Here is a 19,448-nt window from a genome sequence, read left to right on the forward strand (position 1 = left end):
GTGCCATTGCCGGCGCCTGACCTATGGCCTGCCCTTTACCATTATGATTCAGTGATGTGTGTGTTTTTTTGGTATTGTGGTGTGTAACTGTATATTTGTGATCCCATAAAGATTTGTCCAAGGTTTTTAGATTTAGTTGACAATTTATTCTGTCAAGGATTTTCAGACTTCCTCTAATGGTAGCTTGGCTTGGCTTCAGTTACAGGTGTATTGTGGTAGAGTGCAGGTAACGTTTTCTGTAAAGTGACTGGGTGACACAACTCCGAGAGCTTATAACGCCGATCTAGCCATCTGTGTTGACTCACCGGCGCTGGTGGTGGTGGTGATGGTATTGGCAAACAATTATCACTGTGAACCAGGAAGTTCTGCAACACAGTGTGTGACTGTGTTACAGGTTCACTGTGATGTTTGCCAGTCAATAACTGGAAGTGCTCTGTTTTATATAGATATAGGTGTTACTGTTTACAAGTTATAGTTTACTTTTTCATAAAAGAAAATATTAAAATGTAAACTACTGCACCAGGCCAGCACTGTATGTATGTATTATACACAACAGTTTGATGTCACAATACTCTTTTAAATAAATACTGTTGTCTGCTGCACTGTTCATGTTCAGACTTTGCTATATGCAGGGAACTTGGTGTAATTTGTTTAAATAGCAGATACAAATAAATATATTTAATATTTCTTCAATTTCTGACTGCTTAAATTAATTTTTTGAGGAAAAATTGAAAACCATGGGCACTTGGGTATTAATCGTGATGCATCGTGATGCATTGCGGAATCGCATCGAATCGAATCGTGGATGGGATAATCGTAATCGAATCGAATCGTGAAGTGAGTGAAGATGCGCAGCTCTACTGGATACCCCGAGTTCATAGGAACATTACCCACACTGTTTCAGCACTCACCACGTCCTCACTGGACATACAGGATGCCATATGCAGGAAATTTTCCTGGAATTATGACTCCCTCTTGATGCCCCTCCTTAACCACCACTATTTCTTGCCAGGTTTTTTGGACCCAGGATTTAAATCCTGGACCTCAGGAGAACCTCTTCTGCTACATCACGTTATACATGCCAACACAATCAAACCTCTTTCCGGGATCCTTAGCTCTAAACATATCACATTTTTGGATAAGTGGAGATACCACCAATTGCAACGCTTTCTATGTTCCTTCCCTCATCTGCTACGAGGCTTACAGGATCTAAATAGCATAGAAGAAATATTCCACCCAAAGGATCCCCCCCCCCTACATGGAATCTCTCTGTTTTACAAACATCCTTTTCCATGCTACTAAAGAATCAATAGGTACATATAAACGTTCAGTCATTCCTCATCTGTTGAATACTGCCAAGGCCCTAATCCCCATGCTTTGGGGTCAACCCACAATCCCGTCTGTAAAAAATTGGTTACATAAGGTCTCAGAGGTTCATCACCTAGAGGACATAACTCACAGCATCAGAGGTACTTCCCAGAGACATACTTTCACATGGACACCCTGGATAGAGTTCACATCCTCATCCCACTACAGAGAAATTATAACACAACCCATATGAGCTTACCTCCTTAACCATTGCTTAGGACCCTTTTGACCTATTTTCAGAGATTCCTCTTCTTCTGACTGTGGTCTATCCTTCCTCCACATAATATCATACCTAATGATAATAATATCTTAAAATATGACGACACGCATGCCGACCCCCCCTTCCCCCCCTCCCTACTGATCCCATCCTACAACCCCTCTCCCATTCCTACCCCCTTTTCTTCTTTTCTACCTCTCTTTCATCTCCTCTCTATCTCTCTCTTCGTTTTCCTTTTTTTCTTTTAAATACTTGCTTTATTTAGTTACAATCTTAATTTCTAGATTGACTATTATGTTCATATATGTCATAAGCCTCTGCTCAATCTGTGGCTATACTTGTTCAATCCTTTATGCACTTACAGTGGCACTTCTCTGATTGTTGCTATATGATCAGTTTTTGTGCTCACTGAAACCTCTGTTTCTCTCATAAGATTGTTTATCATATGCTATATGTATATTTTATTTTTTCGTATTTTTGTTAATATTCTTCAATAAACGTTTATTAAACAAAAACAAAAAAAAAAAATCAGGATTTCACTACAGGTCAGAATTGTTGTCAATCAATCTCCCCTTCTGCTTCACACAGTAGATGGTACATTATCATACGTTTAAACACAGGACTCCTTCTCACAATGGCAGGGTTAATTAGCCCAGACAACAATGGCTGAAAGAAAAGCCACACTAGACTCATTCACATTATAGAAGACAACAGACAGGTGGCTGGAATTGACATCAGCATCTCCTCACAGTATGTGTCCCAACAGTATGAATCAGTCACTATTTCTAATATGGCATATACAGGGTACATTATTTTCTTGGTCACCCTGCATCCAAAAGTGACTCCCATCACAGGAGGCCTGCCCCCTGCCAATACCAAAGCGAAATTGGTCAGAGCTCCTCACATGAGCTGCCTGCCGCTCAAACCTCAGGTCCAAACTCTCTTCCAGAACAATCTGTCTGAAAGCAGGGGAGGCACTTCTGATTCAGAGCACAGGTGGCCACACCTCCCACTACACCAAACACTCCCAGTCCCAAATCAAGACAACCAGGTCCAGCCTAAAGCACAGGCCTGGCTAAATTTACCTGTACTTGGACCCTGAGCTATAGAAAAATCCCAAATCTAGCACCTACCTTCAGGTAGAGGGTGCTACATTAATTACAAGCAAACAGATCACAGGTGAGGATGGCCTTTAACAGCCATTCAAACCCCTTTGTGTCAACTTGTGTGCATGTTATCAGGCCAAAATCACCAGGGTATGTAAACTTTTGATCAGGGTCATTTGGGTAGTTTCTGTTGCCATTATGATATAAAAAGAGTAAACACAGTTGATTGATATTTTCACAAACAATGAGAAATAAACAGATACAAAGTATTTCTCCCTCAGCGCTCGTGCAAAAAAAAAATACAATTAAAGAAAATATATATATATCTGCTACTATAAAAATGTAAACTGTATCAAAAAATATGTTAAAAAAAACAAAGTCTTTTAAACATTAGCAGAGCTTAAGAAGTTCATATGTGAAATATAATATAAATAAAGATGAAAAGTTCCACTTGTGTCTTAATTGTGTACAGCAGGGTGTGGGGTGGTAGCTGATCCATTTATAAAGAATGTTGAACACCAACTCTCTGCTGATCAAAATCCCGGATAATTCCTTCACCACATTGCTTTTATGGGAATCCCCTATAGGTAATTCACTTACCAGAAGGTAATGGGTTAACAGCGTGCCTTTCACTGGTTTAATATCGAAGGACTTCGTTCACTCAAATAGGACTGGATCCGTGGATGGATATTTGGATAGCTGTCAGCGCACTCTGCATACTTCCATCTAAATTAAGCTCATAACGAGTGAAGAAATAGAAGCGCCCACTTACAATGGATCAAAATAATATAAGCATATATCATAGATCGTTGGGTCCCGATATACCTTATTACCGCTGAGAGCGGTATTCCCGGGTAAGGTATCACAGAAGATCAACGGCGTGGGTAGCTGTATGGTCATGCCCTGACGTGCGTTTCGTCAATGCTTTCGTCAGAGGGCCCTCTCTTCTGTGATACCTTACCCGGGAATACCGCTCTCAGCGGTAATAAGGTATATCGGGACCCAACGATCTATGATACATGCTTATATTATTTTGATACATTGTAAGTGTACATCTATATGGGATTACTTTGTTTTTTAAATAAAAGTATTTTAATTTACTGGATTACGCTATGGGCACTTGTAACCAGTGAAAGGCACGCTGTTAACCCATCACCTTCTAGTAAGTGAATTACCTATAGGGGATTCCCATAAAAGCAATGTGGTGAAGGAATTATCCGGGATTTTGATCAGCAGAGAGTTGGTGTTCAACATTCTTTATAAACGGATCAGCTACCACCCCACACCCTGCTGTACACAATTAAGACGCAAGTGGAACTTTTCCTTTTTTATTTGTATTTATTTGTGTGTATTTTCACATATGAACTTCTTAAGCACTGCTAATCTTTCAAAGACTTTGTTTTTTTTTAACATATTTTTTGATACAGTTGATTGATAATAAATGGCTTCAGCCAAACACTAACCATGAGTGAAAGAAAAGTTTTTGTGTTATCATTCATACTCTCTGAAAAATGGCCAAGAAGTCATAAATTCTGCCAGGGTATGTAAACTTATGAGCACAACTGTAACCGTATCAACATTTCTTGTTTTTATATTGTTTTGTATTGATTATTGGAAATCACGTTCAGTCTTTTTTATATGGAAAATAAAATAAGAATTTTTTTTATCTTAAATGTGTGTATTGCCTTACCGGTACTGAGATAGTCCTCTGTTCCTCAGTGGAGACCGGACTGGATTCTTGATTTTTTTTTTTTTATAGGTATCAAGAATCCGGTCACTACAAACTTCAGTGTAACACGAAGTGTTTTCTCCTTTGTGAATTTTTTTTAGCAGATTGCAATCAATGGAATGTGACAACTTATATTGTGTCTTTCTGTCGATGAGTATTGTGTGAAATATGCTTACATACTTTAGGTAAACGGCCAATTTCCTCTTATCTATACAGAAAGCAGAATTTGTGTTGGGGGGCGGGGGAGGAGTACACAGTGTAGTTTTCATGATGAGGTAAACACATGAAGAGGTATATATTAGGGCACAAAGCTTTGGGGGTGTCACAATTCTCCTCCAGCTCAACAATGGTAGCACAAGCAAGCATCCTCCTCCTGGCCGCTCTCTGCATTGGGGCAGGTAAGGGGCCACTGATGTCCTATAATAATTCTTATTAGGATACTAAAATGGTGTATGTCAAGTCAAAAACTTTTTTTAGCGAGAGTTACATTTTTATTTTTTTCATTTTATTTATTTATTTTTGTAATTTTTTTACAATTTAATGTTCATTGGTGTTTTTTTAATTTTTTTTTATTTTATTCTGTCTGTTTTAGCTTTTATTTTTCTGTGAAAAAACATTAATATATTGAGGCTAATGAGGGGGCCAGTATTTTTAGAACAAGAACAGATACAGTGTAGAAGGAAGGATCTTCTGCAAGCCATTTAAACCAACTGAACACTTAAAGACCAAAAAATAAAAAAAAGTAATAAAAAATGCATATGTTATTATAAAGTAGGTCAAATTCATAACGTATATAAAGTGTGTAACAAGTTTATTTAAAAGTACAAAATACAGACTCTGGTTGACATGTACCAAAAATCGACATATAACATCATCCATGGTTAAAAAACGTGTCATCAATAATGTCCATATGAATACCCCAATGCATTTCGACCCATTGGTCTTCTTCAGGGAAGTTTTATATTCTAGGAAAATATGTCACAGTTAGAGTTTAAACTTATAAACTTAGTCAATATGTAAAACATTTACACAGCATTTAGCATTGATAAATAATTGTATTACATTGTATCTATGGAAGTATATTTACCATTGAGTGGATGATATGGTAAAGATGCACCAACCAAACCAGATTGTTTAAAAGCATGAAGGCCTAGAGATCCCAGAGACCGCACATATCCCTCCGTGCCTCACAGGCACATCCACAATCCATTGGACTTGCAAGGGGTCACACATTTGGACAGGGGAAATGACGGGGGCAGAGCACCTGCCATTGTATATAAAAAAGACTTGGTTAGGAACCTTAGTAGTATTGTTCTCAAAATATCTAGTGCCGTAGGGCCATAGCTAATTAGCCCTCACTGGAGTGATTGCTTGTATATATGTATATTACTGTTAATCAAACCTATTACTTGAAAGTATGTATTTAATTGATAGTATAATAATTAAGGGATACAAATGATAAAAGGTGTGCATGAATGACGCATGATGGGTGATAGAAGGATGTTGAGAATAATAAATCCAATTAGAGCATGGATGGAGAAAGTGAATGTGCTGGTGGTGCCATGGTGATGATGATGGATGTGAAGTGATCGTGTGGGAATGCACTGTGAGAAATATTGTAAAAAGAAAAAAACTAACTAAACCAAACCAAACTGTGATAAAAACTAAAAATGTGTATGGGTGCCAGTGAACAGATCAAGCCAATTGTTAGGAGTGTATGGGGTGAATGTAGAGATTGGAATGGTGAACATGTGTATGAATAGTGATGGCTAAGGTGAAAAGACAATTGTACTAAGTGAGTGTATCCAAAGAATAGTTAGTTAGTGATGGTATTATTGATGATGTTAGAATCGATATCAGCTATAGTGGGTAAACTAAACATAGCACTTACCTAGTGCTGGATGCTTCTCAGTATAGTGGCAGCTTTACAAGGATACAACTACAGAGCATCCAAGAACTGCCAATTATATAATCACAGGGGGCTAACCTACGACTTGCAGGTGAGGGACTCCTCCCCAACGTGCCAATCCTCACATGTCCATGGCGCCGATTGGCGGCGTCTGTGTGGCCCCCTCGGCGTTCCGGAAGGCGGAAGCCCCGGCAGCCGCCGTCACCTCCGACGCAATTGCATGACGTCACGACGCCACGCGCGTGCGCAAAGGAACCCGCACGCACGCGACGTCACTGATGGTCCGGAGGTGATCGCGGGACGCCGCCGGCACGGGGGAAGCTCCCCACGACTGCCCTTAGACAAGAGTCTTGTCGTGGAGACCATAAGGGGGAGAATCGCAAAAGCATAATGCGTCTCCCCCCCCCCCCCCCCGTGCCGGGAAGTCAAATGGAGATGGGAATGCCACCCCGGGATACACAGCGGACACAGCAGTCCATGGGCAGTGAGCCTTGCATGCCAAAACAGAGTGGTGTGGCAACATGAATGTTGTAGTTCATAAATTTGAAAGTAGTAATGTATATCTAATGTGTCGAGATGTTAAACAATACATTGAAAAGGCCAGGAACATATACAAAAAACCAACAAACCAAAAAGGTCAGAAGATGGGGAGGGAAAAAAAGTGTTTTCCTTCATCCCAGGAGCAATGTTCTCCCATGCCTACATGGTAGATATGTTCTACACCAGGCAACATTCTCAAACCATTGGAACAAGGAGCCAATTGGAGCGAGGATGGGGAGGGGGAAAAGTGATTGTTTACCCCCATCCCAGGAGTGATATTCTCCTATGCCAATAATTGGTGAGTGCAATCATACCGGGCAACATCTTCAAACCGTTGGGATATGCCCTGGCTCGTATGGGGTCTCTCGTGTGCTAGAAGGGGAAACGGGTGTTTAACCACCCAAATAAAAGAAAAACAATGGAAAAACACACATGCGAGAGCGCCCAGGCTGCACAACCCAAATGTATACAGAGAAGACAAGACAAGGATTCCCCAAGGGGGTTTTTTAGGCAGCAATACATTGAATGTTATTATAAAGTAGGTCAAATTCATAACGTATATAAAGTGTGTAACAAGTTTATTTAAAAGTACAAAATATAGACTCTGGTTGACATGTACCAAAAATCGACATATAACATCATCCATGGTTAAAAAACGTGTCATCAATAATGTCCATATGAATACCCCAATGCATTTCGACCCATTGGTCTTCTTCAGGGAAGTTTTATATTCTAGGAAAATATGTCACAGTTAGAGTTTAAACTTATAAACTTAGTCAATATGTAAAACATTTACACAGCATTTAGCATTGATAAATAATTGTATTACATTGTATCTATGGAAGTATATTTACCATTGAGTGGATGATATGGTAAAGATGCACCAACCAAACCAGATTGTTTAAAAGCATGAAGGCCTAGAGATCCCAGAGACCGCACATATCCCTCCGTGCCTCACAGGCACATCCACAATCCATTGGACTTGCAAGGGGTCACACATTTGGACAGGGGAAATGACGGGGGCAGAGCACCTGCCATTGTATATAAAAAAGACTTGGTTAGGAACCTTAGTAGTATTGTTCTCAAAATATCTAGTGCCGTAGGGCCATAGCTAATTAGCCCTCACTGGAGTGATTGCTTGTATATATGTATATTACTGTTAATCAAACCTATTACTTGAAAGTATGTATTTAATTGATAGTATAATAATTAAGGGATACAAATGATAAAAGGTGTGCATGAATGACGCATGATGGGTGATAGAAGGATGTTGAGAATAATAAATCCAATTAGAGCATGGATGGAGAAAGTGAATGTGCTGGTGGTGCCATGGTGATGATGATGGATGTGAAGTGATCGTGTGGGAATGCACTGTGAGAAATATTGTAAAAAGAAAAAAACTAACTAAACCAAACCAAACTGTGATAAAAACTAAAAATGTGTATGGGTGCCAGTGAACAGATCATGGACATGTGAGGATTGGCACGTTGGGGAGGAGTCCCTCACCTGCAAGTTGTAGGTTAGCCCCCTGTGATTATATAATTGGCAGTTCTTGGATGCTCTGTAGTTGTATCCTTGTAAAGCTGCCACTATACTGAGAAGCATCCAGCACTAGGTAAGTGCTATGTTTAGTTTACCCACTATAGCTGATATCGATTCTAACATCATCAATAATACCATCACTAACTAACTATTCTTTGGATACACTCACTTAGTACAATTGTCTTTTCACCTTAGCCATCACTTTTCATACACATGTTCACCATTCCAATCTCTACATTCACCCCATACACTCCTAACAATTGGCTTGATCTGTTCACTGGCACCCATACACATTTTTAGTTTTTATCACAGTTTGGTTTGGTTTAGTTAGTTTTTTTCTTTTTACAATATTTCTCACAGTGCATTCCCACACGATCACTTCACATCCATCATCATCACCATGGCACCACCAGCACATTCACTTTCTCCATCCATGCTCTAATTGGATTTATTATTCTCAACATCCTTCTATCACCCATCATGCGTCATTCATGCACACCTTTTATCATTTGTATCCCTTAATTATTATACTATCAATTAAATACATACTTTCAAGTAATAGGTTTGATTAACAGTAATATACATATATACAAGCAATCACTCCAGTGAGGGCTAATTAGCTATGGCCCTACGGCACTAGATATTTTGAGAACAATACTACTAAGGTTCCTAACCAAGTCTTTTTTATATACAATGGCAGGTGCTCTGCCCCCGTCATTTCCCCTGTCCAAATGTGTGACCCCTTGCAAGTCCAATGGATTGTGGATGTGCCTGTGAGGCACGGAGGGATATGTGCGGTCTCTGGGATCTCTAGGCCTTCATGCTTTTAAACAATCTGGTTTGGTTGGTGCATCTTTACCATATCATCCACTCAATGGTAAATATACTTCCATAGATACAATGTAATACAATTATTTATCAATGCTAAATGCTGTGTAAATGTTTTACATATTGACTAAGTTTATAAGTTTAAACTCTAACTGTGACATATTTTCCTAGAATATAAAACCCCCCTGAAGAAGACCAATGGGTCGAAATGCATTGGGGTATTCATATGGACATTATTGATGACACGTTTTTTAACCATGGATGATGTTATATGTCGATTTTTGGTACATGTCAACCAGAGTCTGTATTTTGTACTTTTAAATAAACTTGTTACACACTTTATATACGTTATGAATTTGACCTACTTTATAATAACATTCAATGTATTGCAGCCTAAAAAACCCCCTTGGGGAATCCTTGTCTTGTCTTCTCTGTATACATTTGTATTGTGCAGCCTGGGCGCTCTCGCATATGTGTTTTTCCATTGTTTTTCTTTTATTTGGGTGGTTAAACACCCGTTTCCCCTTCTAGCACACGAGAGACCCCATACGAGCCAGGGCATATCCCAACGGTTTGAAGATGTTGCCCGGTATGATTGCACTCACCAATTATTGGCATAGGAGAATATCACTCCTGGGATGGGGGTAAACAATCACTTTTCCCCCTCCCCATCCTCGCTCCAATTGGCTCCTTGTTCCAATGGTTTGAGAATGTTGCCTGGTGTAGAACATATCTACCATGTAGGCATGGGAGAACATTGCTCCTGGGATGAAGGAAAACACTTTTTTCCCTCCCCATCTTCTGACCTTTTTGGTTTGTTGGTTTTTTGTATATGTTCCTGGCCTTTTCAATGTATTGTTTAACATCTCGACACATTAGATATACATTACTACTTTCAAATTTATGAACTACAACATTCATGTGGCCACACCACTCTGTTTTGGCATGCAAGGCTCACTGCCCATGGACTGCTGTGTCCGCTGTGTATCCCGGGGTGGCATTCCCATCTCCATTTGACTTCCCGGCACGGGGGGGGGGGGGGAAGACGCATTATGCTTTTGCGATTCTCCCCCTTATGGTCTCCACGACAAGACTCTTGTCTAAGGGCAGTCATGGGGAGCTTCCCCCGTGCCGGCGGCGTCCCGCGATCACCTCCGGACCATCAGTGACGTCGCGTGCGTGCGGGTTCCTTTGCGAACGCGCGTGGCGTCGTGACGTCATGCAATTGCGTCGGAGGTGACGGCGGCTGCCGGGGCTTCCGCCTTCCGGAACGCCGAGGGGGCCACACAGACGCCGCCAATCGGCGCCATGGACATGTGAGGATTGGCACGTTGGGGAGGAGTCCCTCACCTGCAAGTCGTAGGTTAGCCCCCTGTGATTATATAATTGGCAGTTCTTGGATGCTCTGTAGTTGTATCCTTGTAAATAGGGATGAGCTTCGTGTTCGAGTCGAACCCATGTTCGACTCGAACATCGGCTGTTCGATCGTTCGCCGAATTGCGAACGTTATGGGCCGTTCGCGCTAAATTCGTGTGGCGCGTCACGGCCCATAATTCACTGCGGCATCGCAGTGCATTGCTGGCTGATGATTGGCCAAGCATGCACTATGACCCGCATGCTTGGCCAATCACAGCGCCGTCAGTAGAGAGAGCTGTAATTGGCCAAAGCCAGGGTGGCTTTGGCCAATTATGGCTCAGGGGATTTAGTACACACCCCACACTATATAAGGCCGCCTGCACGGCGGCCCTGTGTAGTGTGTGTTCCGGTGTGCTGAGAGATAGAGAGAGAGAGAGAGAGTGTCATTTGATTTGAGTTAGATAGATTAGGCAGAACAGTCAGTCAGTTAGCTGCACTTACAGTGTATTGTGTATATATATGCATCCCAGGTGTTGCATATATATATATACACTGTATTCAGTTTAGCTAGATCCGTTCCTGTTATCTTCTATCTAGACTATTTACATTTAATGCAGTGCGTCCTGCTCACAGTGTTCAGCTAGATCCGTTCCTGCTATTTACATTTAGTGCAGTGCGTCCTGCTCACAGTGTTCAGCTAGATCCGTTCCTGTTATCTTCTAGACTATTTACATTTAGTGCAGTGCGTCCTGCTCACAGTGTTCAGCTAGATCCGTTCCTGCAATTTACATTTAGTGCAGTGCGTCCTGCTCACAGTGTTCAGCTAGATCCGTTCCTGCTATTTACATTTAGTGCAGTGCGTCCTGCTCACAGTGTTCAGCTAGATCCGTTCCTGCTATTTACATTTAGTGCAGTGCGTCCTGCTCACAGTGTTCAGCTAGATCCGTTCCTGCTATTTACATTTAGTGCAGTGCGTCCTGCTCACAGTGTTCAGCTAGATCCGTTCCTGCTATTTACATTTAGTGCAGTGCGTCCTGCTCACAGTGTTCAGCTAGATCCGTTCCTGCTATTTACATTTAGTGCAGTGCGTCCTGCGCACAGTGTTCAGCTAGAGCCGTTCCTGCTATTTACATTTAGTGCAGTGCGTCCTGCTCACAGTGTTCAGCTAGATCCGTTCCTGTTATCTTCTAGACTATTTACATTTAGTGCAGTGCGTCCTGCTCACAGTGTTCAGCTAGATCCGTTCCTGCTATTTACATTTAGTGCAGTGCGTCCTGCTCACAGTGTTCAGCTAGATCCGTTCCTGTTATCTTCTAGACTATTTACATTTAGTGCAGTGCGTCCTGCTCACAGTGTTCAGCTAGATCCGTTCCTGTTATCTTCTAGACTATTTACATTTAGTGCAGTGCGTCCTGCTCACAGTGTTCAGCTAGATCCGTTCCTGCTATTTACATTTAGTGCAGTGCGTCCTGCTCACAGTGTTCAGCTAGATCCGTTCCTGTTAAATTCCTACTGACCGGCAGGCTTGTCTGGTTACAGTATATAAAGCTACCTGAAGAAAATTACAGGTGTTCTATTTGATCCTATTAGTACCACGGTCAGGCAGCTAGACTATTTACATTTAGTACAGTGCGTCCTGCTCACAGTGTTCAGCTAGATCCGTTCCTGTTATCTTCCTACTGACAGGCAGGCTTGTCTGGTTACAGTATATAAAGCTACTTGAAGAAAATTACAGGTGTTCTATCCCAGCTTAGTGCAGCTACAGGCCATTAGTATGTCTGGAAGGCCAAGAAGGAGAGGCAGACAGTCACAAGCCAATAAGAGAGGGCAAGCAGGCTCTGTGTCTAGTGCTGGTCGTGGAGACGGTGCATCCTCATCAGCACGTGGCCATGGGACACGCTTGGCCTTTTTTTCGGCAGCTGGCCATGTTGAGCCGCAACATGCGGAAGACTTGGTCGAGTGGATGACCAAGCCGTCCTCATCCTCCTCATCCTCTCTCACCCATGCCCAGGGTGCTTTGTCTGGCAAAGCAGCGGCCTCTTCCCTCAGCTCAATGTCATCAGTGACTCCTTCCCTAGCTCCACCATGTCCTCATGAGGATTCCCTCGAACTGTTTGACCACAGTGTTGGGTACATGCTCCAGGAGGATGCCCAGCGTTTGGAAGGCTCTGATGACGATACTGAGCTCGATGAAGGCAGTAACATGAGCGCGGACAGAGGGGGTGCCCAAGAAGGACAGCAATCTGGCAGTCATGCTCCCCCTGCTGCAGCATACTGCCAGGTTTGCTCCAGTGATGAGGAGGGAGGGGATGATGAGGTCACTGACTCAACGTGGGTGCCTGATAGGAGAGAGGAGGAGGAGGAGGAGGAGGAGGAGGAGGAGGAGGAGGCGGCAGCACATCACCAACGAGGCAGGATGCCCTCCAGGGGCCAGCCTAAGGGCAGCACATTGACTGCATCACACCCCAAAGCTCCACATGTGCAGGGCGCTGCAGTCTCTGCGCGTTATTCAAAAAGTTCTTTGGTGTGGGCCTTTTTTGAGACGAGTGCATCAGATCGCACCGCTGCTATTTGCAACATATGTCTCAAGCGTATCTCGCGTGGCCAAAATATCTCCCGCTTGGGTACCACATGCTTGACCAGACATATGTTGACCTGCCATGCAGTTCGTTGGCAAGCGTATCTAAAAGACCCACACCAAAGAACAAAGAGGATCTCTCCTTGCTCCTCATCAGCTGAGATTTCCAACCCCACTAGACCTTCAGTCCTCTCTGAGACCTGCAGTGAGAGGAATGAAGGTGTAAAATTAGGTGTGTCACAGCCAAGTACTTGTGGGCAATCTGCTTTTGGTACACCGACGTCAGATTGTACCAGGCAAATTTCCCTGCCCCAGCTGCTGCACCGCCGAAAGAAGTTTGCTCCCAGCCATCCACATGCCCAGCGGTTGAATGCTAGCTTGGCAAAATTGCTAGCACTTCAACTGCTGCCTTTTCAGTTGGTAGACTCTGCCCCCTTCCGTGAGTTTGTGGAATGTGCGGTTCCTCAGTGGCAGGTACCCAAACGCCACTTTTTCTCACGGAAGGCGATTCCGGCTCTCTACCGGCATGTGGAAGGCAATGTCCATGCCTCGCTGGACAGGGCGGTCAGCGGTAAGGTGCATATTACCGCTGACTCATGGTCCAGCAGGCATGGACAGGGACGTTACCTAAGCTTCACGGCGCATTGGGTGACTCTGCTGGCAGCTGGGAAGGATGCAGGACAAGGTGCAGTAGTGTTGGAGGTTGTTCCGCCACCACGCCTCCAAAATGCTGATTGTGACACACCTCTCTCCTCCACCCCCTCCTCTTCTTCTTCCTCCATGGCCTCTTGCTCGGAACCAGCGGTGCTCCGTAGGCGTTCAAGGGGCTACGCAAGTACGCAGGCCAAAAGATGCCATGCGGTGCTTGAGCTGGTGTGCTTGGGGGACAGGAGCCACACTGGGGCAGAGGTTCTGTCAGCTCTGCAGGGGCAGGTTCAGAGGTGGTTGACGCCACGCCAACTTAAGGCAGGAATGGTGGTTTGCGACAATGGCACCAACCTCCTCTCTGCCCTCCGACAGGGACAAATGACCCATGTGCCCTGTTTGGCTCACGTCCTTAACTTGGTGGTGCAGCGGTTCTTGGGCAGGTACCCGGGCTTACAGGATGTCCTGAGGCAGGCCAGGAAAGTCTGTGTGCATTTCCGCCGGTCATATAATGCCAGTGCTCGGCTGACGGACCTCCAAAAGGAGTTTAACCTGCCCAAGAACCGCCTAATCTGTGACATGCCCACCAGGTGGAACTCAACGTTGGCCATGCTGCAGCGGCTGCACACGCAGCAGAGGGCCATCAATGAGTACCTGTGCGACTATGGCACCAGGACAGGGTCAGGGGAGCTTGGTTTTTTTTCCCCACGCCAGTGGGCCATGATCAGGGATGCATGCACTGTCCTGTCACCATTCGAGGAGGCCACGAGGATGGTGAGTAGTGACAGTGCATGCATCAGTGACACTGTCCCCCTTGTCCACCTGTTGGAGCACACGCTGCGTGGAATAATGGACAGGGCACTTGAGGCAGAACAGAGGCAGGAAGAGGAGGACTTCCTTAGCTCTCAAGGCCCCCTTTATCCAGACAGTGTTCCTGCGTGCCCGCCGATCACACAGGAAGAGGACGAGGAGGAAGAGGAGGAGGAGGAAGATTGTGTCAGTATGGAGGTGGAGCCTGGCACTCAGCATCAGCAGCAGTCTTTAAGGGATCAGTCCCAAGAAACACATGGACTTGTACGTGGCTGGGAGGAGGTGGCTGCGGACCATGTCGTTCTTAGTGACCCAGAGGACTCCGGACCGAATGCCTCAGCAAACCTACGCTGCATGGCCTCCCTGATCCTGCAAAGCCTGCGTAAGGATCCTCGTATTCGTGGTATCAAGGAGAAGGACCAATACTGGCTGGCAACCCTCCTTGATCCACGTTACAAGGGTAAGGTTGCGGACCTTATCTTGCCATCGCAGAGGGAGCAGAGGATGAAACATCTTCGGGAGGCCTTGCAGAAAGGTCTGTGCAACGCGTTCCCAGAGACTGGGAGGTTACAAACTCCTGTTTCTGGACAACGTGTTGCTGAGGCTTCGGTCAGTCAAAGAAGGAGCGGTGGAGAAGGTGGCCGTCTGACCGATGCGTTCAGACAATTTTTTGGTCCGCAGCCCCAAGGTATGATCGGTTCCAGCAACCATCGCCAGCGTCTGTTTTACATGGTGCAGGAATACCTAGGGGCAAGATCAGACTTGGACACCTTTCCCACCGAAAATCCTCTGGGTTACTGGGTCTTGAGGATGGATCACTGGCCAGAGCTTGCACAGTATGCAATTGAGCTACTGGCCTGTCCTGCATCCAGCGTTCTTTCGGAACGCACATTCAGTGCTGCTGGAGGCGTGGTAACCGATCACAGGGTGCGTCTGTCCACCGACTCGGTCGATCGGCTGACCTTCATAAAAATGAATGAGTCTTGGATCACCACCAGCTACCAAGCACCTGATGCTGATGTAACCGAATAATTTTTTTTGAAATCTCAGATCCCTTCAAAGACTGCCTATGCTGATGCTGAGTGACTATCCCTGAGTAATTATCCTCTTCCTCCTCAATCATCACGCTGATAGCTTGTAAGAACATTTTTGGTTCTGGGCGCCACCACCAGTGCCTAAGGCACAATTTTTCAGCCCCTGTTTAACAGGGGCGTGTAATTACAATTTTTGATGTAATACTTTGCAGCAGGGCTCGTTCCTGCATTCCAACTAGAGTGTCTGTGAGGGGTTGCAGTGTTGTGGCACCAGCACCAGTGCCTAGGGCCCAATTTTTCTGCCCCTGTCTAACAGGGGCGTGTAATTACAATTTTTGATGCAATACTTTGCAGCAGGGCTCGTTCCTGCGTTCCAACTAGAGTGTCTGTGAGGGGTTGCAGTGTTGTGGCACCAGCACCAGTGCCTAAGGCCCAATTTTTCTGCCCCTGTCTAACAGGGGCGTGTAATTACAATTTTTGATGCAATACTTTGCAGCAGGGCTCGTTCCTGCATTCCAACTAGAGTGTCTGTGAGGGGTTGCAGTGTTGTGGCACCAGCACCAGTGCCTAAGGCCCAATTTTTCTGCCCCTGTCTAACAGGGGCGTGTAATTACAATTTTTGAAGCAATAATTTGCAGCAGGGCTCGTTCCTGCGTTCCAACTAGAGTGTCTGTGAGGGGTTGCAGTGTTGTGGCACCAGCACCAGTGCCTAAGGCCTAATTTTTCAGCTCCTGTTCAACAGGGGCATGTAATTACAATTCTTGATCTAATATTTCACAGCAGGGCCCTGTGAGGGCTTACAGTGTTGTGGCCACAGCAACACCTAAGGCCCAAATTTCTGCTGAGTATATAGGGCAGGACCCTACTTTCAAACATCTAACTTACAAACGACTCCTACTTGCAAACGGAAGGAGACAACAGGAAGTGAGATGAAATCTACCCCTAGGAAGGGAAATTCTCTCCTGTAAGAGTTAATATGGGAAAACAATTTCTCCTTTCCACTGATGCTTTCCAATCCTTGTTCCACAAAAAAACCCAAATTTTCAAAAAACATTTTTCATTGGGACAAAAAAGTGAGGTGAAATCTTCTGAAGAGGAGGAAAGACAGCAAAACAAATGTCACAGGGGTGATAACCCTTCCCTATGTTTTCCAAAAAGCTTAGAAAAGATTTTTTGGCTGGAGCTAAACACGTTAAAAATGTTCAAAATTACAAACAGATTCTACTTAACAACAAACCTACAGTCCCTGTCTTGTTTGCACCGCCTGTATACTGCTGTTCAGAGTATATAGGGCCTGGTGGCCCCACACCTTTCCTTATTTTAATTTGGGTGCGGGGTTCCCCTTAATATCCATACAAGACCCAAAGGGCCTGGTAATGGACTGGGGGGTACCCATGCCGTTTGTCTCACTGATTTTCATCCATATTGCCATGACCCGACATGACATTAAACCCGCAAGCAGTTTTAAATGAGATTTTTTCCTTTAAAAATGACATTTGGTGCAGGGACTGTTCTAAACATGGGAAACACGCGTCACTTTACAGGCATACTATAGACACCCCCCAGGTACGATATTTAAAGGAATATTTCACTTTTTTTTTTTACTTTAAGCATCATTAAAATCACTGCTCCCGAAAAAACGGCCGTTTTTAAAAGTTTTTTTTGCATTGATACATGTCCCCTGGGGTAGGACCCGGGTCCCCAAACCCTTTTTAGGACAATACCATGCAAATTAGCCTTTAAAATGAGCACTTTTGATTTCGAACGTTCGAGTCCCATAGACGTCAATGGGGTTCTAACGTTCGTGCGAACTTTCGGTCCGTTCGCGGGTTCTGGTGCGAACCGAACCGGGGGGTGTTCGGCTCATCCCTACTTGTAAAGCTGCCACTATACTGAGAAGCATCCAGCACTAGGTAAGTGCTATGTTTAGTTTACCCACTATAGCTGATATCGATTCTAACATCATCAATAATACCATCACTAACTAACTATTCTTTGGATACACTCACTTAGTACAATTGTCTTTTCACCTTAGCCATCACTATTCATACACATGTTCACCATTCCAATCTCTACATTCACCCCATACACTCCTAACAATTGGCTTGATCTGTTCACTGGCACCCATACACATTTTTAGTTTTTATCACAGTTTGGTTTGGTTTAGTTAGTTTTTTTCTTTTTACAATATTTCTCACAGTGCATTCCCACACGATCACTTCACATCCATCATCATCACCATGGCACCACCAGCACATTCACTTTCTCCATCCATGCTCTAATTGGATTTATTATTCTCAACATCCTTCTATCACCCATCATGCGTCATTCATGCACACCTTTTATCATTTGTATCCCTTAATTATTATACTATCAATTAAATACATACTTTCAAGTAATAGGTTTGATTAACAGTAATATACATATATACAAGCAATCACTCCAGTGAGGGCTAATTAGCTATGGCCCTACGGCACTAGATATTTTGAGAACAATACTACTAAGGTTCCTAACCAAGTCTTTTTTATATACAATGGCAGGTGCTCTGCCCCCGTCATTTCCCCTGTCCAAATGTGTGACCCCTTGCAAGTCCAATGGATTGTGGATGTGCCTGTGAGGCACGGAGGGATATGTGCGGTCTCTGGGATCTCTAGGCCTTCATGCTTTTAAACGATCTGGTTTGGTTGGTGCATCTTTACCATATCATCCACTCAATGGTAAATATACTTCCATAGATACAATGTAATACAATTATTTATCAATGCTAAATGCTGTGTAAATGTTTTACATATTGACTAAGTTTATAAGTTTAAACTCTAACTGTGACATATTTTCCTAGAATATAAAATCCCCCTGAAGAAGACCAATGGGTCGAAATGCATTGGGGTATTCATATGGACATTATTGATGACACGTTTTTTAACCATGGATGATGTTATATGTCGATTTTTGGTACATGTCAACCAGAGTCTGTATTTTGTACTTTTAAATAAACTTGTTACACACTTTATATACGTTATGAATTTGACCTACTTTATAATAACATTCAATGTATTGCAGCCTAAAAAACCCCCTTGGGGAATCCTTGTCTTGTCTTCTCTGTATACATTTGGGTTGTGCAGCCTGGGCGCTCTCGCATGTGTGTTTTTCCATTGTTTTTAAAAAATGCATATAAACCAAATAATATAGCATTAAAAAAAATATAGCTATGTTGTGTTGTAAATGAGTGTTTATACAACAACAAAAAAAATACAAATATTGTTAAATAGTATAATTAATAAAATATTGTTAATATAAATATATGAAAAAATAGCATATTAAATACATTTATTTATTAAATAAATTTGTTGTAAATGAGTGTTTATACAACAAAAAAAAAAAATACAAATATTGTTAAATAGTATAATTAATAAAATATTGTTAATATAAATATATGAAAAAATAGCATATTGAATAAATTATATGGCATATAAAATTGCTACACAAGTCACTTTGAAATTTGATCAAATGAAAAGCTACCTTTCCGTTCTAATCTGAAATTGTTGTAATTTTTATAAAAATGTTAAAAAAAAATTAATGTGACATGGTAACGTATTACCCCATTATAGTATTTCAATTATTTTTATTTTATTTTTTTGGGGTGGGGGTTATTTAGGGTAGTTTCATTTTTTTTGTTTTTTTTTTTTCCATTTAGTGTTCTTTGGTGTTTTTTTCTCTTTTTTTGCAGTTGATTATTGTTTTGTATAATGTCACTTTTTAATATTTTTTTTTTGGCTGTCTGTTTTA

At 43.0% G+C, this 19,448-nt stretch overlaps 1 protein-coding gene across 3 annotated transcripts in view; it reads left to right on the top strand.

Moving 5' to 3' along the window:
• The window catches only part of LOC141145769 (lymphocyte antigen 6E-like), a 135,062-nt gene that overhangs the window by 56,858 nt on the left and 58,756 nt on the right, over window positions 1–19,448 (top strand). Inside the window, exon 1 of one of the 3 annotated variants that reach the window (XM_073632648.1) lies at window positions 4,766–4,818. The exons of 1 other annotated variant lie outside the window; for it this stretch is intronic. In XM_073632648.1, coding sequence (XP_073488749.1) covers window positions 4,767–4,818 — 52 coding nt within the window. In that variant the 5' untranslated portion in view covers window position 4,766. Of the gene's footprint in view, window positions 1–4,765; window positions 4,819–18,206; window positions 18,380–19,448 lie in introns of those variants that run through there. One more of the 3 variants, XR_012244630.1, reaches the window with a different exon arrangement.

Source organism: Aquarana catesbeiana, linkage group LG05 (assembly GCF_042186555.1).
Source record: "Aquarana catesbeiana isolate 2022-GZ linkage group LG05, ASM4218655v1, whole genome shotgun sequence".
In the NCBI taxonomy this organism is placed as follows: domain Eukaryota; kingdom Metazoa; phylum Chordata; class Amphibia; order Anura; family Ranidae; genus Aquarana; species Aquarana catesbeiana.